This window comes from Vitis vinifera, chromosome 15 (assembly GCF_030704535.1).
Source record: "Vitis vinifera cultivar Pinot Noir 40024 chromosome 15, ASM3070453v1".
In the NCBI taxonomy this organism is placed as follows: Eukaryota; Viridiplantae; Streptophyta; class Magnoliopsida; order Vitales; family Vitaceae; genus Vitis; species Vitis vinifera.
In genome coordinates, this window is record NC_081819.1 from 22447383 (window position 1) to 22471100 (window position 23718).

General features: G+C 31.3%; 3 protein-coding genes across 6 annotated transcripts; 2 read left to right on the forward strand and 1 right to left on the reverse strand.

The window, feature by feature from the left end:
* Positions 1-1551: 1551 nt before the first annotated feature.
* On the reverse strand, positions 1552-5265 carry LOC100253344 (probable inactive dual specificity protein phosphatase-like At4g18593). 2 transcript variants are annotated; one of them, XM_002274987.4, is made up of 4 exons: positions 5016-5265; positions 4760-4878; positions 2061-2327; positions 1552-1964 (listed from the first exon to the last, which is right to left on the reverse strand). In XM_002274987.4, the coding sequence occupies exons 3-4, from the start codon at positions 2317-2319 to the stop codon at positions 1810-1812; spliced, it is 414 nt and encodes a 137-aa protein (XP_002275023.1). In that variant the 5' UTR covers positions 2320-2327; positions 4760-4878; positions 5016-5265; the 3' UTR covers positions 1552-1809. The 2 variants fall into 2 exon arrangements, with proteins under 2 accessions (XP_002275023.1, XP_019081001.1); XM_019225456.2 differs by having other exon boundaries at positions 4990-5073.
* A 2442-nt stretch (positions 5266-7707) lies between these two features.
* On the forward strand, positions 7708-9658 carry LOC100260157 (plant-specific TFIIB-related protein PTF2). The gene has a single exon (XM_002275019.4). The coding sequence runs from the start codon at positions 7869-7871 to the stop codon at positions 9474-9476; it is 1608 nt and encodes a 535-aa protein (XP_002275055.1). The 5' UTR covers positions 7708-7868; the 3' UTR covers positions 9477-9658.
* A 5857-nt stretch (positions 9659-15515) lies between these two features.
* On the forward strand, positions 15516-23512 carry LOC100265362 (SKP1-like protein 21). Of its 3 annotated transcripts, XM_019225625.2 has the most exons (11): positions 15518-15676; positions 17532-17602; positions 17797-18113; positions 18823-19047; positions 19153-19344; positions 19423-19533; positions 19808-19886; positions 20282-20388; positions 20504-20685; positions 21445-21562; positions 23206-23512. In XM_019225625.2, the coding sequence occupies exons 3-11, from the start codon at positions 18078-18080 to the stop codon at positions 23209-23211; spliced, it is 1056 nt and encodes a 351-aa protein (XP_019081170.1). In that variant the 5' UTR covers positions 15518-15676; positions 17532-17602; positions 17797-18077; the 3' UTR covers positions 23212-23512. The 3 variants fall into 3 exon arrangements, with proteins under 3 accessions (XP_010661799.1, XP_019081170.1, XP_010661797.1); XM_010663497.3 differs by lacking the exon at positions 17532-17602 and having other exon boundaries at positions 15516-15676; positions 20561-20685; XM_010663495.3 differs by lacking the exon at positions 17532-17602.
* Positions 23513-23718: the final 206 nt, after the last annotated feature.

The following is a 23718-nucleotide window of genomic DNA, read 5'->3' on the forward strand; positions in this document are numbered from 1 at the left end:
AATTTAAAATTTGATTTTATATGTTAATATTAAATAACTTTTATATGTAATTTTTATTTTTAATCATTCTCCTCATTTATATAATTATTTTTTAAAACAATACTTATAAAATAAGTAAAAATAACTTAAAATAATTAAATGATATTCTTGAAAAACAACTTATGACCTGTTTGGCACAAGGTTTAAAATATCGATAAATATATTTAGATTTTACGGATATATTAGAAATATCGATGGATATTTTGACAAAAATATCGATGGATATTTTGACAAAAATATCGATAATGCGAAAATTATTCAAAATTCACGAGAATGCTTGAAAAAACTTTAAAAAAATGATAAAATAAGTAAGTGTATATATATTAAAGTTATTTTGTAAGTGTAATTGATATAAGTACGATTAAAGATAATATTTATCAGAGTTTTATAAAAAAATTAGCATAAATTTCTTTAATATATTTATATTCATTTATTTTAAAAATTAAAATTCTTTTATTAAAACATATTTATTACATTTTAAATAAAAAAATTAAATTGATTTATATAAAATATTTTATTTGAGATTTGATTTCTAAAAATTTATTACAAGTGACAATTATTCTATTAACATTAATGTATTTAAATAATTAAAATTATAAATAATTTATCTTATCAAATTAATTTTAATTTATAGAATATTAGGACTTTATTAAATTTTTTTATACTGTAGCAATTTTTGAGTAAAATTATATTTTTAATATTTTAAAATAAAACATTTAAAATTAAATGGATAAAAAAATGAAGTGATAGTAATGTTTTAAAATAGCATTAATAAGATAAATATAAAAAGTAGTTAAATAAAAGGATAATATAGATTTTAAATAAATAAAAAAATTTAAATGAATAATTAAAAAAAAAAAAAAAGAACTTTAAAAAAAATCTCCATATTTCCCATTGCAAATATATCAGTTATCCACTGGTGTATATATATATATATATATATATATCGCGGATATTTTGATCACCAATATTTGGATAGGTTTGCCAATATTTTATCGAAATTCCCACCATTCAATATATTGGCAATATTAAAAAATCCAAAATTTTAATCTTTGGTTTGGCGTTCAAGAATAGTTTTATGTTTTCTAGAGAAAAAAAATTAAAAAATATGTTTGACAGTCAGAAACTATTATTTTTTATTCTCGAAATACAAAAAACAAAAAACAAGAAGTTTTCAGATAACATCTTTTAATTGTTTTCACTTGTTTTTATAAAGTTGTCTTAAAAAATAATTATACAAACATATATAATAATTAAAACTAAAATTGTAGACAAAAAAATTATTTTTAAAAATATTAAAAATGGGTTAAATACAATATAGGCTTCCAAAACTTTTGTTCTATAGAACATCAAAAAACTATTTTTAAAAACAATTACCAAACATTTCTTATCTTCTCTTTTTTAGGAACAAAAAAATGTTTTCTAGCTCTTGTTTTCTAATTGCCAAACATATTTTATTATTTTTTTGTTCTGAACAATAGAAATACATTTGTCAAATCCAACCCAAGAGTGTTTTAGAACTGCTTTCTAGACTCATATTTTCTGATGGAATAGCAAGTAAAATTATATAAGTACATTCTGTAGCATATTTCCAAGAAATAACATTTTGCCATCAATCCTTGTATTAGAATTTCCATCAGTCTTCCATACAAGCTGCTTAACTTTTGGTATAATAATCTGAATTTATTTACTAACTAGAAACCAAGAAAACTTGTGGTTTTACCGCTGACTGGAGTCTCTCAATCCACACCAGTGCAGAAATGGCTTGGCTCATGTCTGGCACTCGTCCAATCGGTTCTTGTGCAGCTGAAATGCTGGATTAACCCAAGCTCCACAGCTGCACTGCATGCCTGCCCAGTTGAAGGAACCCAATCGAGCTTTGCAGCCCATGCATTGCAGCTTCTCTTCTACATGACCTTCATGTACTGCATATAATTCACAATCCAAAGGTTAGTCTGCTAGTTTAGAAGAACAAATTTATGGGTTTTTAAATAAAATATGACTTGGGTTTAGACGCTGACCTGCTTGCATCCATTTCATGGGCTCTACAAATATGGAGGAGCACTCAGATGGTTCCTTTTCTGTCAGGTCACCACTTCTCTTTCTCCATTTGAAGCATTTTTCTCCCTGGCCACGCTCATGTGGGACTATGTTCTCTTGTGCAGCAACAATTCGTCGACATCTCTTACAGCGGTATATGACTTGAGGTTTTGGCTTGGTTTCTAAATCAGAGTTAGTAGTTGTGGCCAATTGCACACAAGGACCGGATGTTCCTTCCATCTCAGTCACTGCCAAAGTTCAAAAGGTAGATATGATTAGCTAAACCATTCCTAGGAATCGAGTGAAAAAAATATTCAGGATATTAATAGGGCAATAAAGAAACCTCGACACAACAGTGGAAAAACAACAATAATTGACAAATTGAATTGAAGTAAAAGGCCATATGCTTTATTTTTGCTCCTGGTAAAAACAGAACTTACCATTTTTGTTTGGTTTTTAGGATTGGGCCTTTTTAGAAGTGTGTAAACAAGGACCAAAATACAAAAAAACACCCAATCGTAAAGGTCAAAGGAAAAGGTAAAAAAGGATCAAGAGAAGGCTAGAAGGCAACCCATAAGATGACATTTTGAAGTCCAGGATGAAGGGCATTGTGCTCAGGAATCTCAAGGAAATTTGAGTGGTACTAGAGCATTAAGACCTCAAGAGCAATATGATTTCATCAGCAAGAATAAACATATGCATACAAATATTCAAACAATCAAAGGACAAGTGCAATTTAATAAATAACTCTTTTGACAAATGAGAAAATAAATGAACACTAGAAAGGTTTGTAACCAGAGACCCAAGTGGCACTTATAGTTCTATAACTTCATACAAATAGATTTTCTCAGTATTAAGTTGAATTCTTCATTCATCAACCTGAACTTGTTTTTCCTTTTTGTTTGGTTCAGATGTGAGAAAAACAGTCATTCCCATAAAAAGGACAATGCCTCAAGTTATGAAGAGGCAATTCATAATCATTATTGCCATCTCTAGATAGAGACAGAAGCTGGTGATTTTTCTGCAACAAGAAGCTAAGGAATACAGCATTGCAATTACTCAAGTGAAGTCTATAAAGCAAACTGTGAAGTTATAGACTTCAAGGCTTTGAGACAACAAGGCTATAAAGGTGGTCTATGAGATTTGAGTTTGCTGCCGCCAAAAACAGTGGATGACAAGCAAGACCGGTCATGATCCACTGGCAAGACAAAGGTGCAACTAATGAAATAGAGGAAGCCTACAAAGAACAACAGTAAAACAAGAGCTGCAATATGGACAGCAACTGATACGGGTGCAACCTTTGAGAAAAAAAAGATGAATATTTCGTCCTCGTAGAAGGGAATGCTGAAGAAAAGGTTCCATCAGGCTAATATGGCAAAGAATTATGTGAAGAAGAAAAGTTGTTATGAGGAGAAAGCAGTATGTCCCTGGGTTTTGATTCATGATCAGCAATAATTATGACCTTATTTCTATATAATACAATACAAAGGGTGCAGAAGATACATCAAAAGATTGGGTTGTTACTTGTAAAAACAATTCTTAGAAAAACGAGTTTGTGAATACAAAGTAATTACAATTAGTGATCTCTCTGCAATTTAAAAAAATTTAAAAATAGTTCTATAGTATTCATTTTCTTCTATTCTCAAAAGGAATTCATACATTATATTCAAATAGAAGATACATGATTCCAAAATGAACTCATCCCGGTACCAAATATGTATAAGAACTAACAACAACAACAATAATAGTAGAACTTTTTCTAATATAGACCCCTTTTCACTTACCCTTTTCTTTTTTCCCCCCCTATTCAAACCCTTTTTGATAGACAAGCAAAACGTATTGTAAACAAAGACTAGAAAAAAGGGCATATTGAAGTGAGCAAGGACATACAAAGATGCCAAATGGCAATGCGCAAGAAGAGAAAAACAAGAACAACTTCCTTCCCCCCTAACATGTAAACCAACCAGTCTCCAAAATTTACTATAGGCATGGATGCCTTATCTAAGAACTTCCTAGCCAATGCAAAAAAACATATAAAAATGAGGTTATGAGTGCTTGATCCATTTGTTCAACACTTTCAAATGATTCACGGTTTCTTTCCTTCAATCTGCTCAAAAAGACCAAAGAAGCAGCCCTCCAAGCCTTCCAACCTTTGAAAATTTTATATTGCTATTTAATTCTAAAATTTTGTAATGGGAGTGTGTTTGAGTTTCTTTCCCCTTAATTCTGAAGGACCCGTTAGGGAATGATTTTCAGATTTTGAGAAAGGCTAAAAAACGCCTCCTAATGTCGAAAACACTACGCTATAAAAATTAGGTGTTTGACAAATTTATGAAAATGGCTTTTACAAAATCTAAAGAAGCACGTTAAGTGATTCTCGGCCAATAACTTGGCAGATGATTCTTTCAAAAACAATTGTTTTATATAATACATTACCAAAAACATTATCAAAGCAATTTTTTTAAGTTTATATCCAAAGACCAAACCATTCTCTTTACAAATGCTAGCATTTGTAATGGAAGCCCTACCAACAATAGCGCTACGGATAAAACTTTAAGTAGAATCACTCCCAACGAACCCTAAATCTTTGTGTTTATGATCAAGGAATAAAATTACAAATTCGATAATATTATTAAGCAACAAAGGGGTGGGTCTATGGCATCTCCTGAGAAAAGCTTACCCTCTGTTTGGTTGCTGCGAAAACCAAGGAACACGATACTGAAGCGAGGCAATTGTACAATTGATTCAGTGACCGTCAGTTGAATGTGCGATTTTGCTTTGAATTTTTTCTTTTCCTGTCTTTTCTCGGAGACCGAACAGAGGGTTAGGGTTTACAAAAGGCAAATATAGATTGCAGAGACTATATATTTACATTAAAAAAAAATTATAACAAAAGAAATAGAGTATAACCAAAAGGAAATCAGAGGAACGCCTACTTGAAGATTCTTCTGTGTGACCAAACCAAGTGAGGAGTTGGCTCATGAGCGGATTTCCTGATCCTTGGCCTTTTTTTGGAACTTGAAAGTTGGAGGGATAAAACGACGCCGCTTTGTATTGTTGGCTGACGAACGGTGTCGTTTTAAAGAAAGTAGCCTTATGCAACGGAAAAACTGAACAGGTTTGAGATAAATTACAAAAAGGAATTAACATATGACACTTTTTTCTAAGGAAAAATTTGAATAAGATGTATAAGATTAGAAATATTTGTAAACACAAGGATAACCTTGTAGTTTTTTAATATAATTAGACTTGTTATACGAGCAAGGAGTTAGTTAATAAATTTAATATTATATATATATTTTAATTATTTAATAAAATTATTAAAAAATCAATAAAAAATTAAACTAAATTTTAAAATTTTTTAAATATATGCGATTAAAAATATATTATAACATTATGAAAATTTTATTCATATTGTTAGTCTAAGAGTTATTTTAAGTATATTTTGATGATAACAAATCATGATTAAGTGTGTTAATGGTTGTAAATCATAATAAGTTTTAAGTGATATACGAGAAAATTTAAAAAAAAAATGGCAAGTTATCTTAAAATATGGAAAATAAAGTCAAGATTACATGAAAACTGAATTCAGTGTAAGATAAATCATTTGGGTGCACTTAAAATGTAAACTTGTTCATACATTTCATCATACATGATTTTTCTATTAATTTACATAAACAATCATGTTTTTATTTGAATCTGAATATATAAATCCAAAAACCCCGTAGGCAAAACTCTTTAAGATTGAGTTATATAGGTTCCTAAAGATTATGTCTAAGTGTTAAAAAAGTTTTTTGTAGGAAAAAAAATGGTTTTTAAGCCTAAAACGGTCTAATTGGTCAACGAGAGACCTAAAGTGGCTCAACTAGTTGGGAATTAGTCAAATAGATTACTCTTTCCCATTCGATAACCGATCAAAGGTGCACAAAAATTTCTCTTTCTTTCAAAAAGTTTGCATTCCTGATTTAGCCTACCTTTTTCCTGATCAAACCTAAAAAAAAGACAAACGTTCACTTGTTATCATTTGTTGTCCAACGACTATTGAATTGGTCGAACTAGAGCTTGACCAATCAATATTAGTTTATGCCTTTTCTGATGTCTAAGGTTAGAAACCTATAAATATAAATATAAATCTCCTATGCATTTATCGACAAGAGAATACTTACATTGAATTTCTCATCTACTATTTTCTTTTATTCAAAACTCTCATTATTTTGTGCATTAATCAGTCACCTATAAATCATTCTTAGGGCATCATTTCTATCAATCCTTATTATTTATTCTTTTATACATTTATTAATAAGAGAACACTTGCATTGAATTTCTCATATACTATTTTCTTTTATTCAAAGCCGTCATTTTTTTGTGCATTAATCATTCACTTGCAAATCATTCTTAGGCATCATTTGTATTAATCCTTACCTTATTTGTATTTATTCATTTATTGAGTTAGGATTGAGTGAGGTTCAACATTCAATATACCAAGAAATATTGAGTATTGAAGTTTCAAGTGGAGATTGAACTTAAAGAAAGGTTGTAAGAACCTATTGGAGCATTGAATCCAATTGTATCTCTTGGAAGTTTGGGCTAAGAGCTTTAGTTTAGTGAAAGCCTCCTTCAAAAGAAGTTTAAGAAGAGTTGACGTATGTGAAATTTACTGAACCATTAAAAAAATTGAGTTTACACATTTCGATCTTTCTCTTTAATTTTATTGTGCTACTAATTATTTAATATTTTTTTATTTTCATCTTACTTCTCTTTCCTATTATTTTCTCCATATATTTTACCTCAAATTTTTTAACTATATATATATATATATATATATATATTGTGATAGTTACCTCAAAGGAACATTCACACGTGAAGAGGCAGTACCATTTAAAGTCTTCTCATGCATATTTTAATTATCAAAAACCCTTTTCTATTTTTTAAAAATGAATCACAACTTGGTAAATATTTGAATAAATAAGGATAAAGAAAACCAATTGCACCCTTATTTATTGTTGTAGAGATGTATTATCGTACCTTCTTTACGCCTTTATTTATAGCTGTAGAAATTTACTATCAGATATACCTGTGGGATAAGTCGTAGAGAAATAAAGAAGAGAAGACGAGGAGAAAAGGAAAATGGATGAAGGGAAGTGGGGGTTAGGAATTGGGAAGTGGGTGTGTGTCCACATGTTGTAGTGCATGATTTGTGTGTGTGTGATGTTAGTACCCAGGAATTAGCGGAAATTTCAAATTAAAGTTTGAATTTTATGATTTTATTTAAAAAGTGTTTTAAAAAAACAGTTTTGAAAAATAATTTCAAGAACTATTTTTAAAAATTGTTTTATGATTTTTTTAGAACAAAAGTCATGTGGTGACTTGAAATGTTATTAACTTATTTTGTATGTTTTTAAAAAAGTATATGAGAATTGTTTTAAAAAATGTTGCATAAAAATCTCCCTGCTGCCTCATTCTGCCTGAACCCTCGTCAACCAAAACCAAAACCGTCATCACCTTGACCTCCCAAAACCCTCCCTTAAGACCGAGAGAACGGGCCTAATGGGCCTACAGAAACCCTTCCCTTGCAGGCCCAGGGATGAAAAAGTCATTTGGGCCTTCAAAAACAGAGACAGCCTCCCCACGGCGTCAGGCCTGCTCCCTCTACTGAAAGGCAGGGCCGCAGGGGGCGACGGTCCCTCAAGCGACACGCCATCGGCACTCTACTCCCGGCGCGTGGGTTCCTCCCTGCAACTACATCCGCCTGCAAAAACTAATTTTCTAGGCAAACAAACGGCCTCCAGATGGAGGCCTCAGGCTCCTGCAAAGGTTGTAAAAAGAATTCTTTGATTCGGGACGATGTAACGGGCTCGTTGGTGTGTTCATCCTGCGGCCTCATCCAACCTTTCGACAACTACGATCCCCAATTGGGTGGCCTCAATGGTCCACAGGGCACATTCGTCCGCGTCGGCACCGCCGGAACCGGAAGCTCCTTGAACTACAAGGACAAGAAAATCTTCGAAGCCCAGAAACTCATCGATGACTTGATGTTCAAGTTAGGGTTTTCGAGTGAGAAGTCAAATGAGGTCAGGACAATGGTTTCCACCATTACAGAAGGAGAGTTCGGTCAAGGCGATTGGTTCCCTGTCCTCGTCGGCGCTTGTTCGTATGTTGTAAGGCGGCGGAGCAATCGAGCACTACCGATTGCCGAAGTGGGGGCGGTGATTGGTTGCGATGTTTATGAGCTAGGGCGAATGATCGGCCGCGTTGTTGAATTTTTGAATCTGAAATTGCCGGAGCTTGACATTGTGAATTCCTTGGAATTAGCGTTTCGAAAATGTGGGAGTTTGAATAGGGTTTCCAAGGATAAGGTGGATCAAATGCTTAAACAAGGCAAATTTTTGGTGCAATGGGCAGTGAAATGGTTTTTGACGACGGGGCGGAGGCCACTGCCGATGATTGCAGCTGTGTTAATGTTTGTTGCAGAATTGAATCAAGTGGATGTTCGGATCGAGAATATTGCAAATGAAATTCATGCCGGAGTGGCTACGAGTAGGTTAAGGTATAAAGAGCTTTCAGAGGCTCTTGTCAAAGTAGCCCAATCATTGCCATGGGGGAGTGATGTTTCCACTAAAAATATAGTCAAGAATGCACCTTTTGTGATTCAATATATGGAGATGAAGTTGAGGTCGCAATTATCCGGAAAACCCAGAAAAGGGAAGAAGAATTTGGAGAGGATTGGTTTTGATTTGGACAGTGTTGTTAGTGAATGTTTGAAGAAAGAATTTGACTATGTATCCGAAGGTTATAGCATTGAGAATGGTGCTGCAGCAGATGATAGAAATGGGTTATTGTTAGACATTGATGACTCCGACAAGCTCAAGCTTTCGCAAGAATCCTTGTCTTTGATGTACTTTAAGTTTGTGAATGAGGGTTCTCGGGTTAACCCTATGGGAGATGATGGAGGGGATAACAGAAGAAGAAAAAGGAGGAGAGAGTATGATCCTCCTGTAATTAAGAATTGGTGGAATGGAAAATCGGATAAGAGTAAAAAGCTTTTGCTTAAGCAAATACTGGAGAAAGATGTAGGATTGAATGCTTTGCCTCCATCTTTTGTTTCCGGATGCTTAGCCTATGAACGGAGGAGGGAAAAAATAAATGCTGCTAAGTTGCGCATCAAGAAGGTTATGTATCCATCAAATACTAGCTCAGATGACACAGATGATTTTTCGGCCAAGGAACAGGAACATTTACATGCGGAGAAGAAACGAAGGAGAGCAAAAGCTGATATTGATTGGGAAGATTTTGCCATTGAAACCCTCCTCCTTCATCATGTTAAAGAAGATGAAATTGAGAAGGGGCACTACAATACCTTATTGGATCTTCATGTTTTCAACTCAGGGAATTTGTGAGTGGTTAAGACATTCTTGACTCAGCAATGATATGTCTGGAGGGACAATTTCAGCATTTTTCTAATTGTTCAGCAACAAGAGAGATATGGTTTTGATTTTTGTTGAGAAAAAAATTATCCAACTCCTACAAATTTTGTTACAAAAAATTGTGATTATGTAGTGATTCCACCATTTGGCTTGAATAGATGTCTTCTCTGCATGAATCTACTACTTTTCTTTTAGGCCATGTTTGGTTCAGAAAATTTGAAGGAAAATGTAAGGGAAAAAAAATATTAAAGAAAAGTAGAAGGAAATAAAAAGTGAGGGAAAATAAAAAAATAGATTAAAAGTTGATAAATTATTTTTTTTGTTATTTTAAATTCATTTTATTTATTTTAACTCATCAATATAAATATTAAATAATTTAAAAATACGTAAATTTTTAATTAGTTTTAATTATATTTGATTTTCTTTGATATTTTTCATAGGACAACTAAATATGAAAAAATAATTTTCCTTTCCATTCTTTTTCTCTCCTTAGTATTTTCTGGGAACCAAACATAACCTTATTAGAGTTTTCCCTTGATAAATTGATATGTTCTGCTTCTTTTTAATAGCTACACCATTTATTTGGTTGTTGATACAACAAGAGGGAATGAAGAAAACAATAAAAAAGAGAAAAAAAAAAATTTGGATTTTATATTTCCCATTATTTTGGCTTCAAAAAATCTATAGATATGTAATTGTATCAAGGTCAATTCAATGAAGACTTCTATTCTAACTTTCATGTTTTAATTTCTTTTCTTTCCCCTCCTTAAACTTTTTTTTTTTTTAATAATAGAATTAGGAAGAATTTTTTCACTTGAGATTCTTCTTAAAATTCATTTTATTTAAGTGTTGAATTACTAATTTTCAAAAGTTTAAACTCGCAGGGCCATAGCCACGAGTGAAGAGATATATAAAACTATAAATGAGGGGAAAGATACCAAATTAGAAAGAAAAATACTAAATGGAGAAACAAATATGTAAATTGCAAAAAGATGGCTTGAACCACGACCCCCACCAAATCTAGCTCAAATACCATTTTGAACTATCAATTTTTTCAAAAACTTTAATAGGAGGTCTTCAACTCCTATAATTTACATTTCTCCTGTTTGTTTGTCATATATAAATTCAAATTCTATATCTCTCTCTACGTGCAGATATGAGGTTGCATACGAGGGAGGGTGTGTGGGTGTTAAGAAGCATGAAATATATATTAAACTTAGATTATGCAAATTTTACTTAAAAATTTAAAAATAAAACTAAAATATTTTTATAAATTTAAAATAATAGTCGACATGATGAGTGTTGCATACTAATTAGCATTTTTTTTAAATAAAGACTAAAATACTTTTACTTAAGCTTTTTTATAAATTTTAAAAACTATTCGACATATACATTTAAAAAAAATAATTAGCATGAATGGTATTGCGTACATCAATTTCACTTACTCCCAATTGTTTAGGCGGCATTTTGTCTTATCCTAATTTTATATATTTTTTTATCATCATTTGTCTTACGTTAAATAAAATATATTTTAATATTTTATCAATGAAAAATAAAAAGTTGTTAATTTTTTTTTTATCTCCTTTTCTTTTTGGTTTATATTTTACTTTTCAATTTATTTTTTGGGTATGAGATGAGTCTTGCACTCCTATTAATCATAATGAAATTCCTAAAACTATCGAACATTTCAAAATAGAGAAAAATGGATATTTTTTGTGAAAATTAATTCAAAATAATATTTTGGATAAGAAAGAAATCAATTTTTTTTTAAATTTCATAATTATCCTTATTTTGAATAAAAATATTTTCAAAATGAAATTCCAAGATATAAAACTGAATTCCCCATTATTTATTTTAAGCTTTGGGTTTTGTGTTCTTCAGTTCTTTTTCCTTCTCTTTATTTTGTTCTTTGATTATTCCTTCCATGAATTCCTTCAATAAAATTTGTTTTGTTTTTTTTTATCGTTCCTTTCATGTGGGATAGAATGAAGCAAAATAATAAATTGAGAGGTCCAATGTACGTTATCCCTCAGAACCAGCCCACCCCGCCCACCCCTGTTAGGAGAGGTGTTAAAATTTGTGTACAAAATTCTGAGTTGAGGTGTTACTGCTCCTACGAGAATACTGGTTGGGTCCATTATCACCACCATCTAGAATTATAGCTTGTCTCCATTGTCAGCACCATTTTGCATTCAGAGCCAGCTTAACCTGCTCAAAATAATCCCTCACTTATCCTTTTATATAGGATAAGGAAGTTTTTAGAAGAATATGAAGACCAAAATATAAGGAAATAGTGTGGAGAATTCTAAAGAATTGAAGAAGCTTTCAGAGATGCCCATAACATCTTCATGACTGAGTGAAAGATAAGGGAATAATGTGGAGAGTTCTAAATAATTTGGAGAATTCCAAATAATTATAACAAAGAAAGGGGAAAAAACTAGTTTATTGGAAGGTTAGATACGATAACAGCCCTTTAGCTATCTCACATAATATGTTATATGTTTAGCACTATAAAGACAAAATGCAATTGGAGAAGCTCACCTAACCCCTATTATCTGTATGGACCGCTGTTATGGATTTCTTACTTACTAAGTAGTAGGCCACCTCTTAAGTATTTGTGCAATACATTTTTCTTTTGTTCCAAAACTATCAAGTCCCTCCAACAATTTTTTAATGATATATAGAGATGTCTAGATTGGAAAATACATTAATTTATAAAATTAAATCAATTTGATATATAACCACATTAAGACAATAACACAAATAAATTATTTAATAACGTCCCAAAAAATATTAATTTAATTCACTTTCTTAAAGTTTTTTTTACTAAATACAATTGGTTTTTAGTAGTTTGAAATTTTATTAAATATCTCTTCTATGTTTTTCATTTATTATTTTCACTTACCTTACTTTCAACTTAAGGAAAATATTAGATGAAATTTTAAATCCATGTGATTAAGCATATTTGACTAAGTGAGAGGTATTCGATGAAATTTCAAATCCTATTTAAGAGAGCTATTTGATGAAATTTTGAATCAATTAAATTAAATGTATTTAACCAAATACAAGGTGAAATTAACCTATAAAAAAAATTAAATAACTTAACCACGTGATGAATTGAGATATAAATTAAATTCAGATTTATTTAAATTAAAAATGAAAAATAAAAGAACAAACACCATTTTCCTATCAAATCAACTTAGTATTAAACCTTAATCCTAATTTACACCTTACTAATTTATAATAATACATATAATATCATAAATTAATAAACCCTATCAAACAAATTTAGCCTAAAGGGTTATTATTATTTTAGTTTTAGTTTGTCCTATACTAAAGCAACCCGGTTTAGGCTCGTGATTCTAAAAAGACTTTTCGTATACTTTTAAAATGTGACAAAAGGAATGTAATTGACATTGACCAATTAACTCCACTTCCCAAAAGAAACCATACCTAACCCACATTGCCTTTTGCACATGCATTGCGCTATGATTTTAAGTATGTGAGTGTAGTTTGACATTTGATGAATATGTCTGAACAAGGTTGTTCATGACCAAATTGCAATATCAATCATACCTTCAAGCAAAAATTAATTATTTGTCCAAACTCACCATAGATAATAAATTTAGTCATCATATGTTAGAAAAAGAGTAATATATGTTATGTTTATCCTCCAATGATATCAATCATAATAGAATCGGTGTGTATTAATTTGAGAAGTCATTAGAGCTATTTGAAAGGATTAAAGTATTTTTAAAAGCTTGAAAATATTTTCTTATAAAAATTAACTTTTCAATTGAGAGTGTTTTTGGTTAGAATGCTTTGGTGTATAACATTTTTATTAGTAACATAATAGATATGAGTATATGGACGAAAAGGAAAAAATTATGGGGTCATATTTATTTTCTTATAAATTTCAAAGCTTTTCTAGTAATTGATTAAGGATAAAATTTTATTTTTTTCGTATGAAAAAAAAAAGTATTTATTAATGTTATAGTAAAATAAAATAAAGAAATTTAGGTTGTTGTAGTATGTAGTTCATATCGGGTGAAAGACATATAGAGATAAAATGACAAATGTCGGAGTGTAACGATCGCAGTATGGTTCAGGGGTATTTTTTGAATTTTATTACCTAATAGTTAGTATAAATATCATTTTATGTAACTCTAATTGAGATATAGTGAAAATTTTCTTCACTGTTCCTATAAACATAGACAATTTGTCAAACCACGTTAAATCTATATATTTTCTTTTCATTTTTCTCTAATTTTTCATCAGAAATCGTTTCACAAAAATCAACATAGGCAGAGATATGTAAATACAAATTTATGGTTGTTTGATACAAGTTCAACTTAAGTTTATTATCCTTGAATTCTAAACACGAGGGTTCTACTAAACTTTTAAGGCTTTGATCAAACCTGAATCTTCTTTACATTTTGATGTTGAGATTTAATACGGAAATTAACACACAATATTTCAGATCATTGAATTCAAACTATCTCTGATAATAAAATAATAATAATAAAAAAAATCATTAATTAAAAATAGATTACATACCGTTTGAAGAACACGCAACCATGAGAGATTTCCCTTCAATTTATGGATCTTAAATCCTTGATATCTTCTTCTCCTTATCAAACCTTGATACACATAATTGTTTTCTGTAATTGATGGAAGAGAGTCCTCACCGCACATGAAGGGGTTTCTATAAATATATCTTATTGATAGGAGAAGAGGGTCAAGAATACACGTTCAAAAACCATTCTGAACGTGTTATTCAACTGTTTTTATTCCAAATAATAATATTATAATTATTATAATTTACCCACTCCATCAAGGGTAAATATCTTCATAACAGTTTAAAGATATTGGGTATTCTTTTAATTGGCTAAATACTAGGTTAGTGGGCCATCCACTTAATTTTAATGTGGAAATAACATTTGATTTTTGACTCCATTAGACTTTCTATTATTTTCACTAAAGAGATGTCTCATTTTTTACTTATTCAATTGTTTTAAATTTTAAGGAATAAATTTATAAGTTCATAGCAGAGTTTTAGATTCAATTAAGCATAAAAATAAGTTAGGATTGAAAAATGCATTAATGATATATAAGTTTTGATTTAATGCACTCAAAGAACAAAGTATGACACTTAAGATCGGTAAACAATATATTCAAAGTGTTTTTTTAGCATTAAATGAAATTTGAAGTACTTGTTTATAAGATGCATTAGAAAACTATTCCATTAAATACGTCCCTTGATAATAGATTGATATATCAACCATTAACAGCAAGAAATACAATAACTAACCATAGGAGGTTAAGGAACTCGAACCAAGTGATCTATGTGGCCCACTAGTGGCTATTGCCAAAAATATAAAATTATCAATTTTAATATAAAAAAAGATTATAGCAATTAGGGAACGAAGTTTTTCAATTATTAAGAATATGTTTGATTGTGATTTTAGTAAACATTTTTAATATTTATAATATTTGAATTTTTTTTTTACTCAAGTATTAAAAATATTATAAACATTTTGTATGATCACTCTCAGCAATTTAAATTTACTATAAAATATAATATATAAAAAATTATTAATAACATTTGATAAATCTGTCTTCATTATGAGCCCAAGGAGCCAGAGGATTTTTTTTTTTTAGATGCCACACTTGGGTAGAAAAATAGATATAGACTATAGTAGGCTTGATCTTTCACGACAATGACGTGGCGCTTCCACACCTCAAAACCACTATCTCCAAATCCGAAACACATGAAAAAAGGACATACAAAACATTTATAAATTTTAAAAAAATATTATTATTTTTTCATATCGTTTTCCAAAATACATTAAACAATAAATAAAATACTATACGCTCTTTCCTTTTAAGTTAAAATGTTCTAATCTTTTAGAAAAATTTTCTAAAAGAATTATTAAATAAATTAGGTTATTTTCAATGATAAATTTTATTTAAAAGCTCAAATATAAAAAAAGAAATGTATATATATATACAAAGAAATATATATTTCTATATTTCTCTCTCAAGATTTTCATTATTTCTGGAACTTTCTCTCTCATTTTTTCCATTTTCCTTGTGGTTCGCCGACACCCGCCAAATTTCTGCAATTCAAAGCTCTCCGATTTCTACAATTCCAATCTCGCCTCTTCGCACAGGTAATAATTGTGTATGAAATCATGCTTTGATATTTCGTCAATCTGTTAATTGCTTTTTGTAATTGAATCAGTCTTTCTGGAAAATGTGGATCATTATCCTTATTCAGGATTCTTCACATTTGCTTTCATCATAGCCTGTGTTCTCAGCATTAGTTCCTGTTTGTTTTAATGGATATATGTTTTTTTGGAAGTTCTTTTTGTTTGCGTATTTCCTTTTATTTATTGTTTGTTCGTAATTTGAGTTTGCATTGGAAGCGCTGCTTAGGGTTAAGAATTTTTTTTTTTTGGAAATTATTTGAGAGTTCTTTTGTTGTTTGGTAATGGTAATTTTCTTAAGCCTTTTGTTTGGTTACCGAGAAAACGGAGAGGACAAGCGAAGGGAGTGAGTGAAGAATTCAATTAAGATGTTAGGTTTTCTTTTTGTCCTCCGGTATTGCATTTTCTCAGCAACCAGACTGATTGTAAGAGCAGTAATGTTTTCTTCTCATTAATTATTGCCAGTTTCGCAATCTCTCTGGAGGAGTTGTTCGTACAAAGTGTTTGTTGGAAAAGGATGTCCTTATTGTTAACTTGGTTTAAGTGATACATGTTTGTTAATTGTATAGGTTTAATTCAGCGAAAAGTTACAAGTGTTAAGTAAAGTTGGGAAAGTGGCTCTAAGACTCAGAATATGGAAAGTTTTTTTTGCAAACAGTCATTAAATTGAGAAAAACTTAAGGTTGGTGACCTAGATATACCCAACAGTTGCCTTTTTTTGTCATCACTGTCCATAATCCATAAGGGGAGAGAGAATAAGAAGGATGTTTTCTATAGAATCAGGGCAGGATGGTATCTGAAAAAAAGACTGGGAGAAGTATAGATGAAGTAGAGGGGTGCTTCTAGGTTCTGTGTAATCAGCTTGTATCAGACAAATTGAAGGTAAGGTTTTAAGTTTGAAATATAGGTTCAGGCCAGGTGCTTTATGATATAAAATGTAGGTAGTCAAGTAATTTGTTATTAAAATGAGCTTGAGGTTGAATGCAGATGTTAGGAAGGCTGAATGCATTCAGATGAGCCATGAAAGAATTTGGATGAATAAATGAATGACTAGTGTGTGTGTGTTGGGTGGGGGTGGTGTTTATCACCAGCTGACAACAATATCATAGAAATTCATTAGGGTGGTTTGACCATGTGTGCTAATGACTCAACATTCAGAAGTGGCATGCTTCAAGTTTACCAAGTTGGGGAAAACTAACATTTGAGGACGGTGGTTGAGGCAGAGAGAATGAGAACATCTAGGATTTAGTGTAAACTAGGAAGGCATGCAGCCTCCAGGCTATTGTAGTTGATCTGAAAGAAAAAGAACTATAAATGCTTTTAATAAATGTTTAGTGCTTTGAAGAATGCATGAACTGGTAACCAGTAATTTATCACATTCATCAGTTCAACCACAACGAAACTCCATGGTCTCCTTCCCAGGTTTTCATTTCTGATTCCTGACAAAGGGACATGGTTCTGTTGTCCTTTTAGTCTTCAAAAAGGAAATTCTATCCTTAAATGAAGATGAAATTGAATTAGGAACCATGAAAGGTGGTTCCAGTCTGAAAGAGTGTCAGATTTTACTGTTATATACTTATATTATGGCAGTTGATAATGAGGTTCAAAATCTTCTGTTATTTATGATTTTTGAGTTTCAATTACCTAAAACATTTTATTTCTCTTACTATCATGGTTCAAGCTGCACTTCTGAATCTTCATACATAAGTCTTAGGCAAAAGGCCTGTTTATCTTCATGTATATTTTTAAGAAAGTAGCATGAGTGTTAAGTAGATAAGTTTTTAATTATTAAACTGGTAGTTCCCTGTTTCTTATGTAGATTTGGATTGCAGAACTTTAGCTTCAATCTGTCAATGTTGGAAGAATTCACATTTAACAACACCTTGTATGGTGGGTTTCAATGACTAAGTTGTGATTTCTAAGTTATCAGTCAGATGGTTGTGTGTTTTTACCTTTTTCGTCTTCTGCTTCATTCATGTTATTCTTGGCTTCAAATTAGTTGCATTTGAACTCTTGTTCTTTAAAGGCCTGGAACCTTGTTAAGAGATTAATTTATTTTCTTTTCCTCATTTGCTTATGTACAGTTGGGAGTTTACTTTTGATGATTCTGTGCCTCAGCAACGTTGGATGCCAAATTTTTCTTTGCCAGTTGGATGATGCAATTGGAAGAAGAGTTACAAAAAGAAATGTTGATATCTATGTTTCATGAGTTTGGGAAATATGTCATTTTGTTGTAGCCTCATGGAAGGCCTAGTAAACATTTAAGCTTTCATTTGTTGTGCTTCTGCTTAGTCTGCGAATCTCAGCTTGCTAAAAAAAGGCTTCCGAGACATACAATTACATAAGAACTCAAAATTATTGTCAAATGGCAGAAGTTGATACGGCAGTCATCAAACCTGAGGTAAGTTAGTTATGCTCTTTTATGAAGCATTTCACCCATATTTGATTGGCCAGTGCAATGTTTTTTATGAATGTAGATTTAAAGTTAATATTTGATTACCTTGTTTTTAAACTTGCCCTTTTTTTTTGTTACTCTTATGTTGTGAATTTCTTCTTATGTTTGGGTACTCTCTTTGAGTTTATGTGCACTTAGGTTAGCTCTCATCAAAAACCTCAATGAATGTACTTACATCCATAAAGCTGATCCCAAATAGTTGGGATGGGGCTTGTGTTGATAATATGGTCTGGCAAGACTTCTATCATGTTGCCTTCGATGTATATCTATCTTAATTGGTGGTCTTGACCCTAAACTACATTGTTACTTTTTTTCCATTTACCTACTTGATGTGTGCATTAATATTATGATCTTGTAGTACTTGAAACCACCACCATTGCATCGATCTATATTTTACTCAGTTGATGGATGCACCAATATATATTTGCTTCAGTTCATGTGTTTTTCCTGATAATATGGTCTGGTAGGATCCTAATCCACCATTTTACCTTGATATATGTTTCTTTGATGTATGGTATCTAGGACCTTACCCTAATATGTTGCCTCAATTGCTTCTTGGTTTGATATAAAGATAAATTTCCCTATTTAATTTTTGTGGTCTTTTAAGAGTGATTGATGATTCTGAAGCTACAATGGCACTGCTATACATTCTCAGATGATGAAGTCCTACATTTGGCTCCAGACTGCTGATGGTTCAATCCAAGAAGTAGAACAAGAAGTGGCCATGTTTTGCCCCTTGATATGTGATGAAATAATACAAAGAGGTATGGGTTCTTCGAAGAACAATGCTATAACTCTTCCACAGAGAGTTAATCCCGTCATGTTGAGCTTAGTTCTTGATTACTGCCGTTTTCATCAAGTAATAGGACGCTCGAACAAGGTTTGCACATATCTAACTTATCATTTTCTTTTTCTGATTAGATGTTCTTTTGCTAGTTTGAATAGCAAAGCTATGTTTGACCTTTTGGCCATTTTTTGGGCATAGGAGCGGAAATCTTTTGATGAGAAGTTCATTAGAATGGATACAAAGAGGCTATGTGAGTTGACATCTGCTGCTGACAGCCTCCAATTGAAGCCTTTGGTTGATCTTACCAGCCGTGCACTTGCACGAATGATTGAAGGGAAAACCCCAGAGGAGATACGTGAAACATTTCATTTACCTGATGATCTTACAGAGGTGAGAAGCGTTTATGGCTTTCTTCTTAGCTTGTTTTTTTTCTCTTTTATTATATTAATACAGTCGTGATTGATACAGGAAGAGAAGTTGGAGCCTTTGAAAAACATAACTGATGATCCACGGATCCGACTTCTGAATCGGCTGTATGCGAGGAAGAGGAAAGAATTAAAAGAGAGAGAAAGACTAAAGGTAATTATGAAGTTTTCTGTATATTTTTCTCTTTTCAATAGGCAATTAAGAAATATATAAAAAGCCACCTAGCAATAGAGGAGGCACAATCCAAGTACAACGAAAGTACAAGGAGAACCAAAAGCTAAAGAAACAGAAAACCCATTGCATTGTAGTGTTCCATGTGCCTCTTATCAAGAAAAAATAAAAAAAGTAATGTTCCATGTGCCTTATGTTACTCATCCTGTACATATATTCAAAGCTGGCTGACAATTGGGCCTTCTGTATGTTTCAGAATGTTGAAGTTGAAGAAGAGTGTGTGGATTATCGTTCAGTTGATGATCTTTTGTCATTTATTAATGGAGGAAATGAAGGTATTATCAAGTCTTGTCTCTACTCATCCTAGTCTTCTTCATTAAAGTTTCATTTTCCTTCAAAAAGAAAAACCTGAAGTTGAAGAAGAGCTTAAGTTTGGGCTGCTCAATCCTAACTTATATGGTTCTCTTTTTTGTTTGAAAAAGAAGAAAACAAAAAAAATTGAAGATTGTGATGCCAATGGATGTTTCAATCAATAGATTAATGTCTATAAATATTGTAATTTTTAGTAGTATTTCTTCCCTGGGTTTCATACTTTACTTTCTACTGCTTGCTAAAGCTTCTTTGATTCTTTTGAGAAACATGGTTGTAAAACATATCCTCTTAAGTTTTTTGTTTCCTTTTCACTTCCTTTTGAAGGCCTCATTGGAGGTAAGGGAATTTTTTTTCACAGATTCCAAGGGGGTTGGGACTTCTAAGAATAAAAAGAAAAACCGGAGAAGAAAAGATCAACAAAAGAACACTTCATCAAACCATGCCATCGAAACAACCCACAAGAAGGTCAGTACTGCCATTTTGCTATTCCCTTTTTTTTGTCTTTTCAGGAGTCAATGAAACTCGACGCATGCATTATATTAAATTTGTTAAGAGCTACTACAACTTTCTTCTTTCTTAGGAGTCAAATTGTTTGAAGTCTGTACATCATGATGTGGAAATCAACAATAATTTGCAGTCCAGTCCCAGTGAGAGGTCAAAACTACAAGATATTCAGGATGACATGTTTTCACCTCAAGCCAATTTTGAAGATGGTGATATTGATGATGAATTTGATCCTGCGATTCAGGAAAAAATTGATAGGTGAGCCTGATAATATTAGAGTATATTCATACAATGAATATTGCTGCAAAATTGTAGTTTTTACTTTATGTGGAGAGTTCAAGTCATTACCATAAGTAAACAAGCATCTAAAGAAGCTATTGGCTTTGGAGAACCAAACTTGTGGAGAGTAAATCATTGGAAAATTTGAGTATATGTCATCTAGAGAGTTAGAAATATTCGATGAGGTTTAGAAGAATCCTATACTTCCTGTTTCTCGCTAGTACTTTTCCATTCAAACTTTGTCAATTTTACCAGTAAAGAGTGTTTTGAGTCGCTAGTGAAGAAAACAAATCTACACACATACTGCCCTCCATTTGAGTGCCTTCCAAACTTTGGCATGTTGGTAAGGATGATGAATGGTGTCATGGGGTTCAAAGCCCTTGAGGTGGGTGTCATGGTCAGGTGTTAGCAAGCCAGTATATTTGGTGGTTGGGAATCATGGGATCTGTTCAATGATTGTTCTTAAAAATAGTTCTCTCTAAACTTAGAAAAACAAACTTTTAACAAAAAAAACAGTTTTTGTTTAGAATTTTTATGAAAATGGGTTGTTTTTTGAGAAAATAATTAATTAATTTTTTTTTTTTTAAGAATGGTTCTCTAAAACTATTTTCTAAAAACTGTTTTTGAAAACATTGCCAAATAGACCCACGGTAATGAGTTCATAGTTATACTTTCGTTCCTTGAAAAAAGATCCTGTGTGTATTGCTTATTTTTGTGCATATGCTTTTATCGAAGCAGGGAGGTGGAGGATTTTGAACGCATATTGAATTCAGACTGGCCAGAAAGAATGCAAGAGATTCTATCTTTGGGGCGAGAAAGGAAGCCCATAAATGGGAATGGCTCCTTAAGTAGAGATGTAAGTTGCTTTACTGTTCCCTTGCTTACTTACAATTGCTTCAGGTTTCATTGTGATACTCATTATTGCTGTGCTTAGTCCAGGAAAATACTAAGAAAAAACAATGGCTATGTTTAGTTCCAAGGAAATAAAAAGTAAAGAAAAATAAAAAAATAGAAGTCAAGAAATTTCTCATTTGGTTTATCATAAAAAGTATGAAAAAAAAATCAAATATAATTAAAATTAGTTAAAAACTTATATAATTTCAAATTATTTAATTTTTATATAAAAGAGTATAAATATGTTAAATGAGTTTTAAAAAGTATGAAAAATAATTTATTAACTTTTAAATTTATTTTTTATTTCCCCTGTAAATTTTGTAAAAACCAAATATAGGGTGAAAGTGCATCCATATTTTATTTTTATTTTTTTTCCCTTTAATCAACTGCTTCATTTTATACATTTTTCTTTTCCCCAATATGCCATTTTTATGATTTTATCCTCAAATGTGAGGGCTTTTATTTTGGAATTGGAGTAATGTTATCAAACTGTAGGTTTTGGAATGTTTAAATCAGGTTTGATGAGTCTCTCAATTGTTCATGATAATTATGATAAATATTATCTGAAATTAAAAAGGAAATCCTGCAGATTAGTTGTTGCCTTTGTGGGTAATGAGTTGTGAATGATTCACTAATATCAAGACTAGTAAAACTTCTGAATAAAATTCCCGAATGGTTCTTTTGCCCCAACTTCCATCTCTTGCCCCGCCCAAATTTGTTACCTATGTTTTAAGGTTAAGTTTGCTTCATGAAAAGTATTGAAGGAAATTTAAGAAAAGAAAATATATATATATATATATATTAAAAAAAAATTGTTTTTTTTTATTTTAATGTTTGGATGTCATGAAGAAAAAAAAAGGTGAAGAAAAAATATTGAGGGAAAGATGAGGGAAAATGCTAAGAAATTTTCCTTAGATAAAGGTGAGAAAAATTTAGGAAAAATGTACTTCCCAATTATTTAATTTCCTTTCTCTCAACTTTTCAGTGGAGTATACAAGAAAAAAAATTATATATTTTTCTTAGGAAAATGAAGGACAACTAAAAATAAATTTAAAATTAATAAGTTATTTTTATGTACTTATTTAAATTCATTCTACTAATTTTGTTTTCATTTATATAAAGATTAGAATAATATTTGATATTTTAAAATAATTTTCATAATATTTTTTTCCCTTTTTTAGTATTTTTCTAAGAACTAAACATTGAAAACTTTTTAAAAACCAGCCTAATTGTATTCATTGGGTCAGGCTCCAAGTGGAAAGTTATTCTATCAAATGGGATACTATTATAGCCTACAAGACTAATATTACATGTCATTAAACACTCTCATCATAGCTCATTAAATAATGAAATATTTGATTAAAGGGCATGACATAATATCCATACTAGTAAAAACTACTAAAATGTATTAAAAATTAGGTGTATAATCTCGTTTTGAAATTTTCATCCTTGGAACTTTTTATTCAGTTAGTGTTTGACATGATATTAGGATTAAATTTTTTTGTCCAAATGAAGTTGTATTTTATGTTTTTAAAAGATGAGGTTCATTCTTTCGAATGCCCCTTTTAATCAAATAACCTATCAATGATTTATCGGTGTGAACAGGGATAAAAGATCGGGGGCATGAAATGATCTGTGAATTATGTGGGTCATAGAATGCAAGTTTCAGGGCGGGCAGCAGCTGGAGCAATTGTTTCGCTAGTTATAAAAACATGTGGGTTTTTTATGGCAATCAGAGCTGGCAATGGTCATATTGATGTGAATCATCATATATGTAAGTTTCAGATATTGTCTTTTCCATTTTGACCAAATTTTTTTTTGCTGTGCTCAGCTATGAATGCTTTCTTTCGGCTTCAGCTTCTTTTTGTAGTTTGTAAGTATTAAATGAAAGAGAGTGAACTATTTTGATTCATGGTTCTATCCATTTATCATTGGAAGTGAGAATGATACTAGTTTTTGATAGCCTTCGTCTTCTCTGAAAGTTGTTAGTTTATAATTTTCCCTAGAAATTTAGATCTTCAGAATCCCAGAATGTCCAGGTATATCCATCCAACCCAGCTATGGCCATGCCATGGCTTATAGTCTGTAATTTACCAACATTAAATGCCGGCCATTCCT

What these genes read in the sequence shown, in the direction of transcription:
- LOC100253344 (XM_002274987.4), bottom strand. Translation starts at nt 2,319, where the DNA reads ATGGAAGGAACATCCGGTCCTTGTGTGCAATTGGCCACAACTACTAAC. An exon ending in CATGAAATGGATGCAAGCAG is followed by an intron (nt 1,965 to 2,060) that starts GTCAGCGTCTAA and finishes AATTATATGCAG; the next exon opens with TACATGAAGGTCATGTAGAA.
- LOC100260157 (XM_002275019.4), top strand. Translation starts at nt 7,869, where the DNA reads ATGGAGGCCTCAGGCTCCTGCAAAGGTTGTAAAAAGAATTCTTTGATT.
- LOC100265362 (XM_019225625.2), top strand. Translation starts at nt 18,078, where the DNA reads ATGGCAGAAGTTGATACGGCAGTCATCAAACCTGAG. An exon ending in TACCTGATGATCTTACAGAG is followed by an intron (nt 19,345 to 19,422) that starts GTGAGAAGCGTT and finishes TGATTGATACAG; the next exon opens with GAAGAGAAGTTGGAGCCTTT. An exon ending in TATTAATGGAGGAAATGAAG is followed by an intron (nt 19,887 to 20,281) that starts GTATTATCAAGT and finishes TTTTTTTCACAG; the next exon opens with ATTCCAAGGGGGTTGGGACT.